General features: G+C 40.4%; 1 protein-coding gene across 1 annotated transcript in view; it reads right to left on the bottom strand.

Annotated features, from left to right (window-relative positions):
• LOC120534928 (multiple epidermal growth factor-like domains protein 6) overlaps positions 1-20,835 on the bottom strand; it is a 56,162-nt gene that overhangs the window by 13,548 nt on the left and 21,779 nt on the right. Inside the window, exons 23-27 of the mRNA XM_039762432.1 lie at positions 19,980-20,204; positions 15,592-15,718; positions 8,714-8,913; positions 8,322-8,534; positions 2,935-3,080 (exon numbers count right to left, since the gene is read on the bottom strand). Coding sequence (XP_039618366.1) covers positions 2,935-3,080; positions 8,322-8,534; positions 8,714-8,913; positions 15,592-15,718; positions 19,980-20,204 — 911 coding nt within the window. The remainder of the gene's footprint in view (positions 1-2,934; positions 3,081-8,321; positions 8,535-8,713; positions 8,914-15,591; positions 15,719-19,979; positions 20,205-20,835) is intronic.

Here is a 20,835-nt window from a genome sequence, read left to right on the forward strand (position 1 = left end):
AAAACTGATGTCCCCTCACAATGCAGGTGATGTGCCACATTTGGGACTACAAACCAGCAGTACCCAAGGCTGTAGGCTGGTTGTTTTTTTATTTATTGATGCTTTTTATGGCTCTGTGTTTGATTTCTATTAATTTGTTTAATTAATTCATAAAAATTTGATTAACAAAAACTGTGGAACATTCCCTAAATTTGTGATCTTGTGATGGGGGCAGTGGATGGCATTGCATTTCTAGGACTTTTACAACATACAGAATGAAAATATCTTATGAAAAACTTTTTAAAAATATCTGGACATATTTCATGTGTACCCTAAATTTTGGAAATATTTTATGCAACAAATGGGCCATGGATCTTTATTTTAGACGTCATTTTAGGCCCAGACCATGATAAATCACCAACTATTTAGACTAGTGCTTACGTCTAAGTAAGTTCAATTGAAATGAATTGATGAGGATCACCAAAATGCATAATGCACAAGGGTCCCGTCATCTGAATATGAGGGATTTGCACAAAAGGGAATAAAAGGAGACCCAAAGCCAGAAAAATTTAATTCAGAAATAAGCCTCACCCCAGACTGCCTGGCCCCAACTTGAAAAGGCAGTTTTCAAGGTTTGCACAGGCCCAAAATGGAATTTAGACTTTAAAGGTTCAAAAATGCCCTTCAAGGGAAAGGCTTACAACAAATCTGGCTTGCCAAAAAAACAATGTTCCTTAATAATTAACAGATGTATTAAATAACAATAAATAAATACAAAAATGGCAAAGCACTAGAAAATATAAAAATAAGGCAAAATGGTATGCCTAAAAAGGCAACACAAGGCAGGTCATCAGTAATCCCAGACAATGAAGCAAAAATATCCACAAAACCAGAACGTTCCTTACAGAAATGAACTGCACTTCACAACTCGTAATGAACTTCTGAGGGTCCAACACAAAATGATTATTACACAAAGACATAGTAGTGCTACAGAAAGTTCAGAGGAGAGCGACTAGGCTAATTCAGGACTGAGCGCAATGAATTATTAGTTGAGACGAAAGGAGTCCAACCTTTTGATTTAAGAAAATGGATATTAAGAGGGGACATGGCTGAAGTGTTTACAGGGATTAGTCGTGTGGATCCCAGCTGTTACTTTAAGATAAACTCTGGATCAAGAACGCAAGGATATAGTCAAACGTTTTTTAAGGACAGATTTCGCGCAAATGTTAGAAAGATTTTTTTGTCTGTTTTTTTGTTTTTTCTTACGAAGAACCGCAGACACGTGGAAGAGTGACCATGTAGTGTGGTAGAGAGAAGGATTTTGGGGACCTTCAAATCTCAACGTCACAGGATGGACAAGCTTGTTGGGCTGAAAGGCCTGTTGTAGTCACCTTCTGGGGTTCCACACAGAAAACACAAGGAATGTAGCTATGGGACACATGGAGTGTTATGACTAGGTTCCAAGTCCTGAAGCGGTCAAAGCATGTAGTTGCAAAAATGCCCACTAATGGGGGAAACCATCAAACCCAGCTAGTAACAAGGGCAAACACAAATATAAAAATATTCATTCTTCATAAGACAAATATTCAGTAACACTGTTAAGCTCTGAAAAGCACAAAAGGCAAACAATGTTTCCTAAAGGTAAATCCAAAAGTAAGCAAAGTCTCAATACAGTATCTAAAGAGTGGTCAAAAGACTGAGTAATTCGATCAAAAAATCCAATAAAGTACTAAGTATAGATAAAAATATAAGAAAACTCACCGACTCCTTTGTACATTCGAAATGAACCGCCAGGAACTGTGGGAGACCCTCCAGAGTTATAAGGGCAGAGGCCCTGATGGTGATTGGCAGGTGGCCCCGCCTCTTGGGAACCACCCACAAAAACAAATGGAATATAAACACTGGCAGCTTACATGCTTTGTCCAAACATCCATTATCCAACCTGCTATATCCTAACACAGGGTTACAGGGGTCTGCTGGAGCCAATCCCAGTCAACACAGGGCGCAAGGCAGGAAACACTGCAGTACATACTTTGTCAAAATCAAAAACAAACTATAATCTGAATATATAACAATGAAACATTGACCAATTGATCATATGAAATATTGTCTTTAAATAATAAAGCAATTACATAAATATGAAACACAGTTTACGAAGTTATGCCAGAGTGGCACTATTTGGAGGAAGTTGCCATTGTCACCCAATTAAGCATCATGGGAACGTGGAGGTAGTTAGACCAGTGGCATAGCTAGGGCTGGGCGGAGGGGGGGGTCCACCACGGGCAGCACATTATTTGGGGCGGCCTTATTGGCCAAAAGGCTCAGTACAATTCCTGTGTAAGCAGCAGGGTTCGGAAAAATATCACTCATGAATGAAAAAAGTAAAATTCTCTGATCTGTATTAACAAATGCTTCAAATATAATTTTCAGACTGTCCTTCTGTGACGCCATCAGACACAGCAGTTGAAATTTATGAGGCAATACCAAAAATAAACAGAAACACCAATTATAATTTCTAGGAAGATAGAATCTAGTATTTTCGTTTTGTTATCAATCCAAATGCATTTTTGCTCTGCACAAAAATCATCCCCACCTATCACTTGTACACTGCGCTGGTTCTGGTTTTCACAGCGTAATTATATTAAACTAATAATTAGAACACAGCCTATCAGAGTTTCTATACTGTATTCTTGTCTAGTTGATGCTTATAAATAATTCTATGTGCAAAAGTATTACTGTTTCTCTATATATTAATAAATATATTCAAAATTTATCTTCATTTGTCTCTATACGTCATTTTAATTTTCTATTTAAATAGGTTAACATATTCAGATATGTTGGAAGGCAGCAGTTTGAAGCAGCACCCCGCCCCGAGCGGCACAAACTCGATCTACGCCACTGAGTTAGACAGGAGCAGAAGGTGGGCCTGCTTTAAACAACTATGGCTGCTCTCACCTCCGGCTGACAGTCTGCGTCGCTGTTTCCTGTAGAACTTTTCTGGCCGAGCTCGTCATAGTAAACAAAGCCAGTCGTACAGATACAGGTGCCATCTGATGGCTGAAAGGCACGATTCAAACCATTGCATACGCAGGAAATGGCACCTGTGATGAAACACAAAGAGTGGAGAAGGGCTGCTCAGCTGTGAGGCTTCAGTTGCATGATTTAACACAAGTCATAAATCAATTACACAACAATTGTTGGTTTCAGATAAGTCAAGGGTTCAAATCTGTAAGAGGAAAGGGCTGATTTGATTTGGAGAAGTAAAGAATCCTGCAGTGGAGTAAGTTGGTTGCCTGAGGAGATCTTCAGTGACTGAAAAACTGTTTAGCAGGGCATTCATGCAAAGGTACAAGAGATGAAATGCTGTCTCTTCCTCCATCATATTCAGATTCTAAAACTTAAATGAAGAGTCTCAGAAGACATGGAAGGGGAAATGACAAGATGTACCCAATTGGGGCATGAGGGAGACTGTAAGTTGTGCTTGGCATTGCAAACCCTCATTAGCATGCAGATCACAAAGAGCTGACTTCAAAGGGGTATCCAGGGCCGGCACCTTAGACATGCGGCCAGGGTGCAGATCACATGGACCTAGCCGCACAGGTTAGCTACCGATCATTTGGTTGGTGCACTAATAAGCTTGACGTTGGGCACAAAATAACCTTGCACTGGCACTGGAGACATCACAAAAGAAGTGTAACAAATGTTGTGTAAGGCAGGATAATCAGGAGAAAGAGACCAAAAGGCACAATAGAGCTCAATACCAGAGCCCAAAGTGGGCTCACAATGTTTGCCAGGCTAGACAAACCCTACCATCCAAGATCCCCTTTTAGATGTCTCCTCCCCTTCTATCATGTGATTGTCATGTGGTTAAGATGACAATGACACAGATAGGCAAGGCCAGGGGCAAAAGAGCTCAATACATTCTAGCCATGCCAGGTCCTGACAGAAGCTGCCATACCTCTTCATAACAGCTGTGCTTTGCTTCAGGGGTTTTGGATTCATCCATTTTGGCATATGCTCAGGAATTTAATTTTCATTTTGAACTTGTGATTATTTTTTTTTTTTATCATCATCATTGTGATGTTTCTGTGCCACCATTCTGAATCATGATTTGGATAGCAGGAACTGTCATCGTGGGTCTTTTTGAGATGGGCCCGGCTGCAGACCTCTGTAGCTCCGTGATTCAGTAGCTCCACTGGAGAGTCACTTGGATTGCAGATTTTTGTCACTTGGTTTATTTCATTAGAGTCATGTAACTCACCCCTGACCCTAATCTTAATTCTATTATAAGCAGGTGTTGTCATTGATGTACAGTATAATATAAAGTGCCAACCTCCTCAATGGAGTGGAGCTCCGGATGTCCACAGCTCAAGTCTATTGCTCTTTATGCATGGCAGTGGCCATTGTGCTGGCATACTAGGAGAGAATTTTAATTAAAGGATCGGGAGATGTAAAGTGATCTAAAAGAAGTACGTGCAGAGCCAATCTGATGTTTCGCCAAGCCAGAAGCATGAACAAGAATCAGAAATAAACAAGAAAAGAAAGTCAGAAAACTGAGATCAAAAGGCACAGAGAAACACACATAAAGTCTTTTGGTTTTCCAAATACAGAGGTCTAAATGGCACATTATAGATCCATTTATAGGTATAATCTAAAGACGTCATGGTATGCCCATTCCTGACCTTGGCATCAGCAAAAATGAATACCTCAATAGCCAAAATGAATACCTCAATATGGCGCTGCCATCAACATCCAAAATGTCATTGTGAAAAGACAGTGAAAAAATGACAACTTCTTTGGGAAATAAGGTAGGGCACAATAAATGTCCAAATGAGATTTCTTGATTTCAGAATCCCCAGATTAGCCACCAAGAAGTCTCAGAAACTCACTAAAAAATACACAATAAATTAATCAGCACAGCCATACTGTGTGTGGTCACTAAGACCATTGCTGATCAAGTGACATTAAAAGAGGAAAGCGTCACGTGACATGTTATGATGGCAGTGTGCTACATTCAGCCTGTTCATCTATTGGATAAGGCACCAAATCTTGCATGTGTTAGTTATTTCAAAATCATTTTAAAGAGTCATGACTTTGTGTGTTTCCATGACTTCGGTCTGTGATTTGACAAAAACAACTTGATTTTCTCAGATCTCCTGATATTGAACTCAACATTCTCTCTCATCTCCTGATTGTTGTTGCTATGGTTTTTGGGCTCTTGTCCTGGCTGAAGTTTATTTCTTATTTATTTAATATTTTTGTTAGTTTTATAAGTGTTCATCTTTTGTTATGAATTCTTTTTTTAGGGTTGTTATTTCTGCATTTTATTTATTTGAAATTATGTTTATTAACTATCATATAATGTTCTATTGTGTTATGACTGTATTAGTAGTGTTTTCAACTGCCCTGTCTCCTAGCTGTGGAGCCCCAGGAGGCAGGGCCACCTATTTATGCCCAGCAGTATAAATGGAGAAGCTGCTGCTCTCACAGTAGTGTTGCCGTTGATTTGGTCAGATTCCTAAGTGTTTGTTTTTTTTTATTTCAGTTTTTGGATTTCTTAGTTTTTGATCCCTGCATTTTGTTTATTATATACTGTATTCTGTGGTAGTTTACTTTAGGTTTTGCCTTTTTTCTGCCTTGCCTTTTGTCATTTCCTTTTTGTTTATTAAATTGTTAAATATAAAAGAAAATTTCTGTTTTTGAGGAAAGGTTTTAATTGTTACTGTTCTATCATCTTTCCATAATGTCGGGATATTTTTTTTTTTTTGAAACTTTAAAAGCCTTAGCTCCATTTTAGAATTGTGCAAGCCTGAAAGCCTGCCTTTTTAGTCTGTGGCTATGCACCCTGGGGTTCAGGCCTGTCATATAGGCTCGATGGATGGATGGATGGATGGATGGATAGATAGATAGATAGATAGATAGATAGATAGATAGATAGATAGATAGATAGATAGATAGATAGATAGATACTTTATTAATCCTAAGGGGAAATTCACATAAATTAAATTAAAGAGTAATAACAACACAGGTATAACAGACAATAACTTTGTATAATGTTAATGTTTACCCCCCTCGGGTGGAACTGAAGAGTCACATAGTGTGTTGGTGGAATGATCTCTTGAGTCTGTCGGTGGAGCAGGATGGTGACAGCAGTCTGTCGCTGAAGCTGCTCCTCTGTCTGGAGATGATCCTGTTCAGTGGATGCAGTGGATTCTCCATGATTGACAGGAGCCTGCTCAGTGCCTGTCGCTCTGCCATGGATGTCAAACTGTCCAGCTCCATGCCTACAATAGAGCCTGCCTTCCTCACCAGTTTGTCCAGGTGTGAGGTGTCCCTCTTATTTATTCTCCCTCCCCAGCACACCACCACATAGAAGAGGGCACTCGCCACAACCATCTGATAGAACATCTGCAGCATCTTATTGCAGATGTTGAAGGGTTGAAGGCGATATAATAAAACTAGCCATCGCCCGCAGCTCTGCCCGCGCAGTAGTGAAACAGGACAGCGAGGAGGGTCCTGCCCGACTCCCCACTTCTGACATCACGCTTCCCCCTCCCCTTGGCCCACAGCCTCTGTCTCAGATTAACGTAAATATATTGCTAATGCAAGTGAACTATGATTCTTAGCACGATGACAAGAAGTTCCAAAATCAACCAGAATGTTCACTTATAGGAAAAAGCCCGATCTAAATCTGTTAAGTAGTTCTCTTGTACACTAGCTAAGCGGATGTAAGACGCCCCGAGGCTGGCGAGTGAGTAAGGAGGGCTCCATCCCTGTCCCCTCAGCCCACTGCGTCTCTCTCGTATTCGCGCAAATAAATCAGTACCACAAGCGAACTATGATACTTAGCATGATGAGAGAAGTCGCAAAATCAACTGGAATGTTGAAGCAAATTCTAGAAAGAATCCCGATCTAAATCTGTTAAGTAGTTCTCTCATTCGCTAGCTAAGTGCAGGTAAGGAACACGCCCACAAGGCTGCCACATGAGTGAGGAGGGCACCATTCCCCCTTGGCCTGCTGCATGTCTCTCGGATTTGCGCAAATAAGTCAGCACCATAAGCAAAATATGATACTTAGCACAATGAGAGAGGTCACGAAATCAACCGGAATGTTCAAGCAAATTATACAAAAAACACTTGAATAAAATCCGTTAAGTAGTTCTCTCGTGAAAAGCAGACAGACAGACAGACTTTAGGTTTTTTAAATATATATAGAGAGAGAGATTACAAGCAATATATGAGCACTCAATTACTTTTTCAAACTTAAAAATAGCCAGATATGTTCTAAAATGTTAGACCCTCTTAACAAAGTTAATTAATTTGATTTTTGAGAGTCATTTATCCAAGCTGACCTCCAAGAAGTAGATTTTACTTTAGTGGAAACACATTTAAGAAGGATAGCAGAAAGAACTTCTTTTCCTATAGCGTCAACGTCAAATCTGAAATAAACTATCCAGTTATGTGCTTCAGGACAATGGATAGGGGACAGATTGTCTTTTTACCACACTGGAGGGGGTATCCAATTTCTTTAGTGGATGGTTGATTCCTTTTGTATGCTGTGTTGTGAATTACATGCTATACTGGAAGCTCCAGTAGATGGTGCTGTTTAAAAAGAGAGAAGTTGGGAGGTGATGGGGAACTTTTTTCAAAAGTGAGAGTTATTGTTGTTGTTGTTGTTGTTTTGGGGACGAAGGAATACTTACCACTACAGACCTCCTGGTTTATTAAAAAATAGTCCAAGGGCAAATTACAACAACCTACTCAAATTGAACTTGTGGAGGACTGCCGGCTTCGTGCTCCGGCCCTCACCCCTAGGAGGAGCTCTCCCGACAGAAGGATCGTGCCCCGAGTTCCAGCAGGGCCTCATGGACTATGTGGTGTTTATACACAGCCCTGCTGGATATCTTGGGGGCCACTGGGAGTCGCTGTAGGGGGGCTCGGGGGCTCTTATGTGCCCTATAACCCGGGAGTACGTCACGGTCACGTGACAGGAAGGAACGACGTGCTCCCGGGTTGAAGAAAAGGACTGTTTACCCTGACCCGGAAGGAATAAGGAACCGTGGACTGATTGGACAGGAACACCTCCAGGTCAGGGTGTATAAAAGGATTGTGGGGAAGCCCTGAGACTGAGCTGAGCTAGAAGGTAGAGGGGCGAAGTGTCTGGGCGAGGAGGAGAGAGTATCATTGTTGTTAATCTAGTTTATGAGTAGTGTGGCGGGTGCTTTGTGCACGTTATTGTTAATTAATAAAAAGTCTTGGACTTTTATCCGGTGTCTGGAGTGGTACCTGAGGGTTGAAGAGGTGGACAAGAGTCTCACTGTCACAGACTTTAAAGGGACTCACCAGGAAGTGAAAAGGAGAAGCTGCCACACTGGAAGCAGGCCTCCTGAGCAAACAGATGGTTAAAGGTATCAGCAGGGCATGGGTTGCAGTCCTCTTGACTCCTGCCTCTTGTGCTGTTGCCATAGGAACCAGGTGGACATGGCACTGGCACACTGGAACTAGCGGGGCAGTAATGTCCGTTGGGGCATGGATTCAGAAGATAGTTCTGTGTACCTGAAAATAAGGAGAAGGTTCAGAAGGCCTCACTTGTAGGGGTGCAGTGAAAAGGGCGAACATGACATGAGTGGTGTTCAGGATTGACCTGTTTTTTATGCAGTTTTATGAGCATCAATTTGCCGATTCCACTGTTTAGCACTGGGGTCGAAGATGTCAGAAATAGAAACCTAACTCACCTGATGGGCAGAAGTAACGAGGTGGGCATGCCTGGCACTCAGTTTCTCCTGGCAAACCCAGCCGATAGGTCCCAAAATCACATATCATGCAGCTCTTCTCTATTGAGTCGCGTAAACCGCTTACATTGACCGGGTGGAACCCCCCAGGACAAGGAGACATCTGTGTACTGTTGGAAGGACAGTAGAATGGGAAAACACACCTGGGAATAAAAGAAGGAGGGGACCGTCAGTGGAAAATGGGAATAGAATGAACATAAACTTTAGGAAGTCAATGGGTGAACAGTTTAATGTTGAAGAGTAAAAAGTGTTAAACGTGGGTTAAGGGGACATTCACTCTAAGAACTGGAGCGGTGACAGACTCTGAAATGATCTACAGGGTTATGTTAATCCAGCACTCGTCATCATCCTGGCAATGTGCTGAAGCAATTAATCCAACATTCAGTGGCGTGAGGTGGTTTCCCTTCATGGAAGGGTGGCATAGTCAGTCATCCCACTATGATTTCCCTTATTATGGAATTTCAATGCATAACATCCAATGGTAATTAGGAGGTCCCATTACTGCTCAGCACACGTACATTGAGATTTTGTATGTGAAAGACCCCAGCAGTTCCACTGGAATCCTTTCCTTCTGCTGAATGCAGTCTCCTTTAAAGTACATTGCTTCCTCCCGTTGAGCCCTGTGCTCTCCAGCTGAGTGCTGGGAACTGAAATCCTATCAGTAGCTCCGCCCACAAGTTCATCTCAATAATGGGATGTTTCCTCATTCAGACAGAACATCCTCAAGATAACTTTGACCACAGTCACCAAATTGCTGCTTCATAAGTATGTCTGCTTTATCTGGGCCTATCAGCCCTTTTTGAACCTCCATATTTATTCTTTTGGGGGTTGTCACTGATGGGTAAACACTCTTATGATTATCCTAGACAATGGCAGAATGACAAAAGAAGAACTTCTTTAGTGTCCCTCTATGTTCAGATTCAGCTTTCCCACTAATGAAGCATAATGAAGAGCACAGCAAAAGCAATCAAAAGGGAAGAAGGACCAAAATTTTGATATGCAACAGCAGCCTTTATGTTTTAGCCAACATTTTAAATCTAGTGAGTACATAAAGTTTACATGCCACCTTAAGACAGATGCTGTGACTTTTTTAGATGGGACAGCTTTGTTGTTGTACTGACACAGGGATCAGCTTTAAAAAGGTGGATAGTAAACAGTGCAGCTTGTCCCTCCTCAATGGAAAATGACCAGGCAATGGCACCTGCTCCTGGTCAGCATGCACAACTTAACATTAACTGCAATGTGATTCAATTATATTGTTTTTTCTGACTATCAATATGAACATTAAGTTTAAATATCATACAGTATGTCTATGTATTTCATGGAAGGAACTTTTAAAGTACAATAAACATGAAAAAACTTTTTAAAACAATACAAAGATAAATCATTGCAAGGTAAACAGATCAAATATGATTATTTACAGCTAAATTACCCCATTTGTTTTATATTACAATATACTGTGTGATAAACTTGGCAGACACAGGTGCAATGGTTGGGGTACCAAGCCAGCAGTTCCCCATTTAATTGGCAGTTTTAAAATGGAAAAGTCAAAAACAAGATACAAATTAGTCCTTGCTGTTATGGTGATGTGCCTTTTAACATTAAACCAAATGTAACAGCTGAGAGCTCCTTCTCTCTTGTTTTTCAAGGGTCAAAAGACGACCTCTTTGCTTCATCCTTCAGTCTTTATGGGCTGTGAACCTAGGAGGGTGGGGCCAATTAAGCCCATAGGGGTGGGGCTATGCCTCCTCTCCTGGCAACTGCTCAGAACTGTGGAGAAAACAGGACACAGCATCAGCAACCGTGCCACTTCTCGCCCCGAGGTGCTATAGGTGAACTTATCAGACCCATCCTGACGACCCCGATACACACGTGCAAGACAACCAACATCTAGTGAATCAAAGTGAGTTAAAGTTAAATGTGAAAAATAAGGTTAGGTGAAATGGCCACTATACTAGCATAAGAAAGTTAACAGACTTACCTTGTAAATCATAAAGTTTACATTCACAAATACTGTATGGCCTTTCTCCAGTTTTGGTGCTTCTTCTGTGAATTGCTTTCATTGATTCTTTTTCATTTCAGAAATTGATTATTATTATTAGATGTGAAAGTAGAGAAGTGGAATAAGAAACAAAAAGGAGATTTATCCATCAATGTGTCACTTCTGAATTTTGTGAATTGGGCTCATTGCTTTATGATAAATGCCCTCTTCCCAAATGATTGTGGTGATTTTTATTCCACATGTCCGTTTTGTCTACCCACTTGACTGGACAGAGCATTCTCTTCATGCAATGGTCCAAAGTCCAAGAAAAAAAACCAAAAACCTTGCACTAGCCAGTACAGTAAATAAAACCTTTTATTACTGGACATTTGGCAGATACCTTTATACAATGCAACATCAGGATGGAATGCAACTCTTTGTTTTTTTTTAGTAACATTTAGGAAACTTGCAGGCTAGGCAAGCTGTTCAGGGTCACAGTAAAAGCAAGAATTCAACCTCTGGACTTGGGGTTTAAGGTCCACTATCTTAATCTCTGCATCACACTCCTGGTTTCTCACATTTTTGGTTTTTGACCCCAGTGACTTTTCTTACAGGACAACAACAACAACATTTATTTATAGAGCACATTTTCATACAAAAAAGTAGCTCAAAGTGCTTTACATAATGAAGAAAAATAAAAGACAAAATAAGAAATTAAAAAAGATAGATAGATAGATAGATAGATAGATAGATAGATAGATAGATAGATAGATAGATGTGAAAGGCACTATATGATAGACAGACAGACAGACAGACAGACAGACAGACAGACAGATAGATAGATAGATAGATAGATAGATAGATAGATAGATAGATAGATAGATAGATAGATAGATGTGAAAGGCACTATATAATAGATAGACAGACAGACAGACAGACAGACAGACAGATAGATAGATAGATAGATAGATAGATAGATAGATAGATAGATAGATAGATAGATAGATAGATAGATAGATAGATAGATACTTTATTAAGAGAGGAATTCTCTGACTTAATGTCAATTTTAATTACTAATTATGACACACTCCTAATAGTTGGCGACTTTAATTTTCATATAGATAATCAGTGTGATCTAAAAGTAAAAGAATTTATGAACCTCCTGGATTCTTTTGATTTGAGACAACTCATAAATCAGCCTACACATAAAGCAGGTCATACATTAGACTTAGTGATTACTAAAGGACTGAAAGTTGATATAAAACAGATCATTGATATTGGTCTATCAGACCATTTTCTTCTACTTTTTAATATAGAAATAATGATAAAAAACACTCATGAGAAGCATATTGTTAAAAAACGCTTCTTTGATTCGGCAGCAGCTTTAAAACTTACAAACATTTTAAGCAATCAGTCCGTTTATAGTGCCAGCTATAATAGCGAGGACAATGTAAATAGTAAGGTGGAAAGATTTAATTCTAAAGTGAGAGCTGCTGTTGACATAGTTGCACCTGAAAAGACAGTGAAAAAATCTTCTAGCATTGTTATACCATGGAAGACCCAAAGAGTGTCTGATTTAAAGAGAACATGCCGTAGAGCTGAGCGTCAATGGAGGAAGACTAAACTTACTATCCACCACGAAATATTAAAAGTCAAAATAACAGAATACAATCACACTGTCTGTCTTGAGAGGCGCTGCTATTTCTCTAATATTATAAATAACAATGCTAGTAATCCCAGAGTCTTATTTTCAACAATTGATCACCTACTAAACCCAGGTAGCTCAAAGGAATGCCTCCTAAGTGCTTCCAGTGAAACCTGTGAGGCTGTCGCTGTATTCTTCAATCAAAAAATTAATGATATTAGAAATAACATAGTATATCCCTCCAACACTAAGGATCCCCCTAAACCCCAACACCCTGTTATAAACAAATTAAACTCTTTCACTAGGATAGATTTACCTGATTTACAAAAATAATATCTCAATTAAAACCCTCCACCTGCGTCCTTGACCCGATACCAACAAGGTTTTTCAAAGAAGTATCAGGCGTGCTAATTGATAATGTTCTTGACATAGTAAATTCGTCACTAGATACTGGGGTCTTCCCAGACTGTCTTAAGACTGCTGTAGTTAAACCCCTACTTAAGAAACATAATCTTGACCCCTCAGCTCTTGAAAATTTTAGACCCATCTCTAACTTGCCCTTCTTAAGTAAAGTTCTAGAGAAGGCAGTCATTATGCAGTTAAATGACCACCTAAATAAACATGCTATTCTTGATAAATTTCAGTCAGGTTTTAGAACAAATCACAGCACAGAAACTGCACTCGTTAAAGTAGTAAATGACTTGCGGGTAAATGCAGACAGAGGCCATTTATCTGTTCTCATCCTCTTAGATCTGAGTGCTGCATTTGACACCATTGATCACAACATTCTTAGAAATCGCCTTAGTCAATGGGTGGGCCTCTCTGGCAGTGTCTTAAATTGGTTTGAATCCTACCTGACAGGGAGAAAATATTTTGTTAGTTGTGGGAATTACAACTCGAAGACACATGATATCCAATATGGTGTTCCACAAGGCTCTATCCTGGGTCCGCTGTTATTCTCAATCTACATGCTTCCGTTAGGTCAGATTATCTCAGGGCACAACGTGAGCTACCACAGCTATGCTGATGACACACAGCTGTACTTATCAATAGCACCTGATGACCCGATTCTATTGATTCACTAACACAATGTCTGACTTGTATCTCAGAATGGATGAATAGTAATTTTCTCAAGTTAAATAAAGAAAACTGAAATTTTAGTGATCAGCAATAATGGATACAATGAGGCTATTAGAAATAAACTGGATACATTAGGATTAAAAGTCAAGACGGAGGTAAAAAGCTTAGGGGTGATTGTTGACTGTAATCTGAATTTTAAATCACATATTAATCAGATCATTAGGACAGCATTTTTCACTTAAGAAACATAAGTAAAGTTAGACCTCTTTATCACTGAAAGATGCTGAGAAATTAGTTCACGCGTTTGTTTTCAGTCGACTAGATTACTGTAACGCACTCCTCTCAGGACTACCCAAAAAAGATATAAATCGTTTGCAACTAGTGCAGAATGCAGCTGCTAGAATCCTAACTAGGAAAAGAAAATCGAACACATTTCTCCAGTTTTGATGTCACTACACTGGTTACCTGTGTCATTCAGAATTGACTTTAAAATTCTGCTTATGGTTTATAAAGCCTTAAATAATCTCGCCCATCTTATATATCGGAATGTCTGACACCTTATATTCCAAATCGTAACCTCAGATCCTCAAATGAGTGTCTCCTTAGAATTCCAAGAACAAAACTTAAAAGAAGTGGTGAGGCGGCCTTCTGCTGTTATGCACCTAAAATCTGGAATAGCCTGCCAATAGGAATTCGCCAGGCTGATACAGTAGAGCACTTTAAAACACTGCTGAAAACACATTACTTTAACATGGCCTTTTAATAACTTCATTTTAATCGTAATTTAACTTAATCCTGATACTCTGTATGTTCAATTCATCATAATAACTATTCATGGTGGCTCTAAAATCGTACTGACCCCTACTCTCTTTTCTGTTTCTTTTTCCGGTTTCTTTGTGGTGGTGGCCTGCGCCACCTCCACCTACTCAAAGCTTCATGATGCTCCAACAATGATGGACGGATTAAAAGGAAGAAGTCTACGTGACCATCATCATCATCAAGCCCTTCCGTGAGAACCCTAAATCCAAAGAGGACTGTTTCATTTATGTTAGGTAGAATGCCCAGAGGGGACTGGGCGGTCTCATGGTCTGGAATCCCTACAGATTTTATTTTTCTCCAGCCGTCTGGAGTTTTTGTTTTTCTGTCCCCTGGCCATTGAACCTTACTCTTATTCGATGTTAATGTTGATTTATTTTTTTATAATTATGTCTTTCATTTTTCTATTCTTTAATATGTAAAGCACTTTGAGCTACTGTTTGTATGAAAATGTGCTATATAAATAAATGTTGTTGTTGTTGTTGTTGTATTAATCCCAAGGGGAAATTCACATAATCTAGCAGTAGTATACTGATACAAAAAAAAGACAACATTAGTTAACATAGAAAAAGAATAAGGTCCGATGGCCAGGGAGGACGGAAAAAAAACTCCAGATAGCTGGAGAAAAAAAATAAAATCTGCAGGGGTTCCAGGCCACGAGACCGCCCAGGCCCCTCTGGGCATTCTACCTAACATAAATGAAATTGTCCTCTTTGTAGGACTGTCTACCATTTCTCAGCATTAAGACAACATAAATTGGCTGATCATTTACCACCACTAACTCATTTCACACCTTCATAAACCTTTCAGATATAAAAGTCAGTCAGTCATTTTATAATCCACTTAATCCTGAACAGATGGATACTGGAGCCTATTCTACCTAGCATAGGGCACAAGGCAGGAACAAACTCTGGACAGGGTGCCAGTCTTTAACAGGGTGAACACACACACCCACTCACACCGCAATCACACAATAGGGTCAATTTGGTATCAGCAATTCTCCAAACCTGTATGACTTTGGACTGTAGGAGGAAACTGGAGCACCCGGAGGAAAGCCTCACAAACACGGGGAGAACATGCAAACTCCATGCAGGGAGGACTCAGGGCAAGAACCCTGGTCTGTGACTGCACGGTGGCAGTATTATCACTGCACTACCTGATATAAAAGTAGGCTTTCAAAATAAAATAAAAAGCTTGAGTGTCCCATGTATCAAACATTTAAAACCACAGCTCCCTCTACATTAAGCTGTATGTACATTCCATCTTGAGCAGTGCTTTATGGGTATGACTAATACTTACTTTTGGGGCCCACTGTCATAGGAGTCCGATCCTGCTGGACAGAAGTAGCCAGCTGGACAAGGCTCTGGATATCCAGTCTGAGGGCCGCAGTAAAATCCAGCCCTGCAGGGTACTTCAGAAACCGAACCTGAAAAGAGATCACAAGCTTCAGCCATTCATTTAGCATTAGGACACTTCATTGTGGGCAATTCAACTTCCTGAACAAGGTGATCAAAAGGAGGTGGGATAAAGAAATGACAGACAAGATGGTGTTTGGGCAAAGTGCTTAAGAAAGCCGGACATGGGGTGAAATAAGGGGACGTGTGCTTAGGACAAAGTGTAAAATTTGTCTGCAGTTTGAAATAAGAGACAGAGCCACTAGGAGGCAGTGTGGTGCCCACTGATGACATTATGAGTAGAGATCAGAATCAGAAAAACTTTATTAATCCCGAAGTAAATTACGTATGTTACAACTTAACAACAGACAAGGGACATGTTACACCAAGAGCAAGTATAAAGTAATCATGTAAATCAGTGGTTCTCAACATTTGGGGCGGGCCCCCCTAGGTGGGAACGAAGTAACAAAAGGGGGGCGCAAAGATGTGAAAAAAAGAAAACAAGAATCAAAAATATGAAAAAAAAAATTTGTTGAAACCAAAACAAATTAACTTAAACTACATTCTTATACTAGAAAAATAAATATAGAGTTAGATAACTGGCGATAAAAGTTAAGTAGGTATAATAAAGTATGCATCTGCATTTCAAAAAAATGTGAGGCGGGGAGGCGCGATTAAAACTGTTATGAAAACTCGGGTCGCAAATACTTAAAGGTTGAGAAACGCTGATATAAATATGAATAAAGTATAATAAATGTAAGTATCAAACTAAAGTACAGAGTATTGCACCTTAAGTTAATATTGCACATTTGAGAACAAATAAGGTTATTCTCATGCGAAGAGCACACGATTTATTGCACAAGAACAGATAGTATGTTGCCCATTTCAAGATCTTGAAAAAATGCACCTGGATATCCAATAAAGAAAAAGGCTAATAGCTTAAAGTGTGAGTGAGTGACCGGAAAAGGAGTTACAGAGTCTGATGGCTGAGGGGAGGAAGGATTTCCTGTGAGGTTCAGTGAAGCACTTGATGCTAGTCAGTCTACTGCTGAAAACGCTCCTCTGTCCAACCACAACACTATGAAGTGGATGATTAGCAGATTAGCAGGGCCATCTTTAAAAAGAGGCCAAGTGAGAAACAACAGAACCTTGGATTAGACAAGAAACTGGTAGGAGGAACCTGAGTGAAAAAAGAAAGCCTATGTAAAGAAAGACGTACCACGTATTACACTACCCGTACATCCATCCATTTTCCTAACCCGCTTATCCAATGTAGTGTTGCAGGGACATTAAGTCAGTCATCAGTCATAAGGCAGCAAAACTCTCTGTAAATTGGGCACCAACCCCTCACAGGTTGAACACACTCACACAAACTTCAGAGATAATTTCGCAAGGTCAGTTCACCAAATCTGCATGTTTTTGGACTCTGGAAGGAAACCCACATGAGCCCAGGGAAACCATGCAATCTCCATGCAAGGAGGATCGAGAATGTTAAGCCTGGTCTCCTTATTGTGAGGTATCAGTATTACAACTGTGCCACCATGCTACCCCAAATCCTTACCTCTGTGATCAATACGGTTAAGGCTGCAAACATTTGTCCTATGTATTTAGTGCAGCCATCAGTTCATTCATTCATCTCTCACAAGTTCCATGGATCTACTTTGCCACGCTACTGAGAGAGTCGAGGTGAAAAATTATGCATTTTCCACTTTTCAATTGAAAACATCTCTCTATTATAAAAAACAATCTTGGAAGGAGACGAGACGTGACTTTTTCAGAGAGACACATTCACGTCCCGCGAGACGAGTCTTTGTGCCAAGAGATTTAACTACGCCCAAGGTTGGAAATAAAAGACAAAGAGTAGATGACAAAGTAGAACGTCGTAAAGAATTCAAAAACGTTGCCGCGGTACACATGCAGAGCAGGTTAGAGATAATGGAAGTACGAAAATTCGAAAGTCTCAAAAAAATGATAGTAAAGATAGCATTAGTGCAAACAAATGGAAATTATTACTCGGTGAAATAACGGAACAGCAAAAAGAGATCGAATATATTGCTCGGATTTAAACTTTAAGTCGAAGACTTGTAGATCGTCTAATTCGTGTTGCCATCAGGGAAAAGTCGTGTTTCTTCTCAATGAAGAGGCCTATCAACGAAAATTAAAAGATTTGTTGTTTGGTGAATGTGAAATCCTGCGAGAGAAAATTTCAAGCCCCATGAGACAAGAGCTTATGCAAAGAGATTTGGAAAAGTCCTGCCCACATAACCACGCACGCGGTTCAATCATTTCTCATTCGTGTAAATGCTATTGTCAGACACATTTCTTGTAGAGAGAGAAAGAAACGATATGCACTCATAGGCAGTTATACGATGCGTTGTTACGATGTAATTCCAAACATGGAATCAAAATTCAATGCGATATTGATGAAAAGGTAAAAGCGAAAAGAGATTAAATATATGGACATAAGTGATATGACAGAAGTATGTAGATATTGTTTGGCTTTAAACTTTAAGTCAGAGACTTGTAGATCGTCAAATTTGTGTTGCCATCAGGGAAAAGTACTGTTACTTCCTAATGAAGAGGCGTATCCGCGGGAATTAAAAGATTGGTTGTTTGGTGAAAGTGAAATCCAGTAACACAAGCGTCAGAGACGCGAAGTTGCTAGCGCGTAGCACAGGCAGGGGGGTTGGCAAGCGAAGTGAGCAGGGGGTGAAGCATCCTAGTCTTTACAAAAGAACACAACTTAATTAAATGAAACGTATTATTTTATATTATTAGGTCAAACTGTTATAGAATATACTTAATCGTCACATGCAAAAAACTAGTCTAGGATAGAACCTTGTCCATCCATCCATCCATCACTCCATCCATCTTCTAGCTTGTCCCTCCAGTTTAGGAATTGTGGGAGCCATTGTTTCTCCTGGTAGTATTTGGATGAAAGACTGAACACAACTTTGAAGCATGCACCACTTCATTGGAGGGTATGTTTTATTAAATTCTATTATAGAAGCACAGGGCACACGGCACCAAGCAATCTGGGATTGGCAGCTTTGTCTAGAGAATCCTTAATCCAGTTGAGGGATCCAGAAGGTATGCAGCCTTTCCTGGAAGCACTGAATGTAAGGCAGGAACAGGACGCTGGTCCATCACATGGTCCACTCACCCCACAAACCCGCACTCACTCAGGGACCAGTTTGAAATTGCCAGTTAACCCAAACTGCCCACCTTTGTGGATGCGAGAGGAGTACCCCCTGTGAATAAAGTTCACCATTTGAATGGATTTCTTGAGCAAAGTCGCCGTGATGAGCTCCATCTTCCCTGTAAGCAATGTGCACAAGGCAGGAATTATCTCAGGAACAGGGCGCCAGCCCACCGCAAGGTGAACACACACTCCTAACACTATGGCACAATTTATCATCTCCAATCCACCTCACCTGTCTGTCTTTGGAGTGTGAGAGGAAACCCCTGCAGGAAGGATCCAAGATGTAAATTGGGTCTCCTCGTTGTGAGAGGCAGCAGTGTTACCAATGAGAGATAAAATAATATATCCACTGAATATTGTTGATGACAATTTTGAACTTTTTATAATTTTCTGATAGTGGATGGGTACCCACAAGAACACTTGCATGGACTTTGGTGTATAGAGTGGAATGCTGAACTCACCAACTGAAATGTTTCATTGGTATTACTGGAATTGCTGTCCTTAATTAGGGTTTAAAAGTTTCTCTTTATTCTTATTTGATCTGGTTAAAGGATCAGGTTAGGGTTGAAGTAGGTTAGGGTTAGGGTTAGGGTTAGGTTAGGTAGACTTTATTACCCCAATGGAAGAATTGTATGAGCCAGGAAATGATGATCTTGATAATCTCAATCATAGCAGTGCCAAGTGGTCACTGTGCTATATGGTATTAGGTGATGTTAAGGGTGGTTACCAGGACCTGTGCGGTGTATGCTAGGAGGTGCTCATCTCAAGTGTCGCTGAACATGGAGACATGGTTGAAGGGCAGATTTGGCACAGATGTTAGAATGTTTCCTTCACACAAAGAACCTCGGACACATGTATTAACTGACCGAGTAGTGTGATGGACATTAGGACTTTAAGAACTTTAAAAACGCGGCTTGATTTTATTTTAGACAAATGGGACTTCATTCAGTCCAACAATTGTTCTAATGTTCTACTGTCAACATAAAGTAGTATCACAATCTGATGAGATGTTCACCGTTAGTCAGCAGACCCCAAATCATTATCCAATTGATCTCCAAAATACAAGCGCTCAGAATGACCAATTCCCTTACCTGGTGGGCACTCTTTGGAAGCTTGGCAGGGCACCCCATATAGGTTTGGCTGGCCTGTTCCAGTTGTATCCGGACAGTAAAATCCAGCAGCACAAGGGGTGCAGTCACTTTCAGTGGCCCCTCCTGGTGCAGGCCTCATGGTGCCTGGTGGACACAGAATGGGACTTCCGGATCCACTACACCAGAACCCTGGTGGGCAGGGATGGTGGAGGTAATCTGTGATGCCTGCAGAGAAGAGAACAGATATACTGAGTGACTTAATTGGACTAACACTGCGGTGTTTCGCTCTCAGACTGGTGGAACGGCTGACTGATTCAAAAGCTGCAGCAGAGACGTAACTTGAGCTAAGACAAGCCTGCATTTCAGAAGGTTATTTTAGATTCCTCCTAGCTCCAGAGTTGATCTCTGTTTGACCTTAAAAGCTATCAATGGCTCTGACCGCCTTCACCAACGGTCCAGGTACGCTGTCATCACAAGACCCAATCAAGCTAACCTGAAAGCTAAACATCCCCCCGACACAAGGAGAACATGCAGACTCCACACAGACAGAAGATCAGATCAGGATTCTTGGAACTGTAAGACAGGTCGGATTCACTCAGGATCAGACTTGCTTGATATTGTCTTAGTTTTTGCTATGATTTAATATTCCCTTTAAGTTATTTTTTTATACATGTTGGACATTTAAAAGCATGTTCTCAATTTCTGAGGCCTGGGAAGGCCAAACGATGCTAGTAGAGTTTATGGTCTGGCTGCCTACAGTGAAACCGATTTTGGGAGGCAGGTCCTCCATTACTCATCTGGTCTGTGTGCTTTGAAGCCTTAATACTCTGCCATTTGTGATGCCACATTGATAACA

This window comes from Polypterus senegalus, chromosome 9 (assembly GCF_016835505.1).
Source record: "Polypterus senegalus isolate Bchr_013 chromosome 9, ASM1683550v1, whole genome shotgun sequence".
Lineage (NCBI taxonomy): Eukaryota > Metazoa > Chordata > Cladistia > Polypteriformes > Polypteridae > Polypterus > Polypterus senegalus.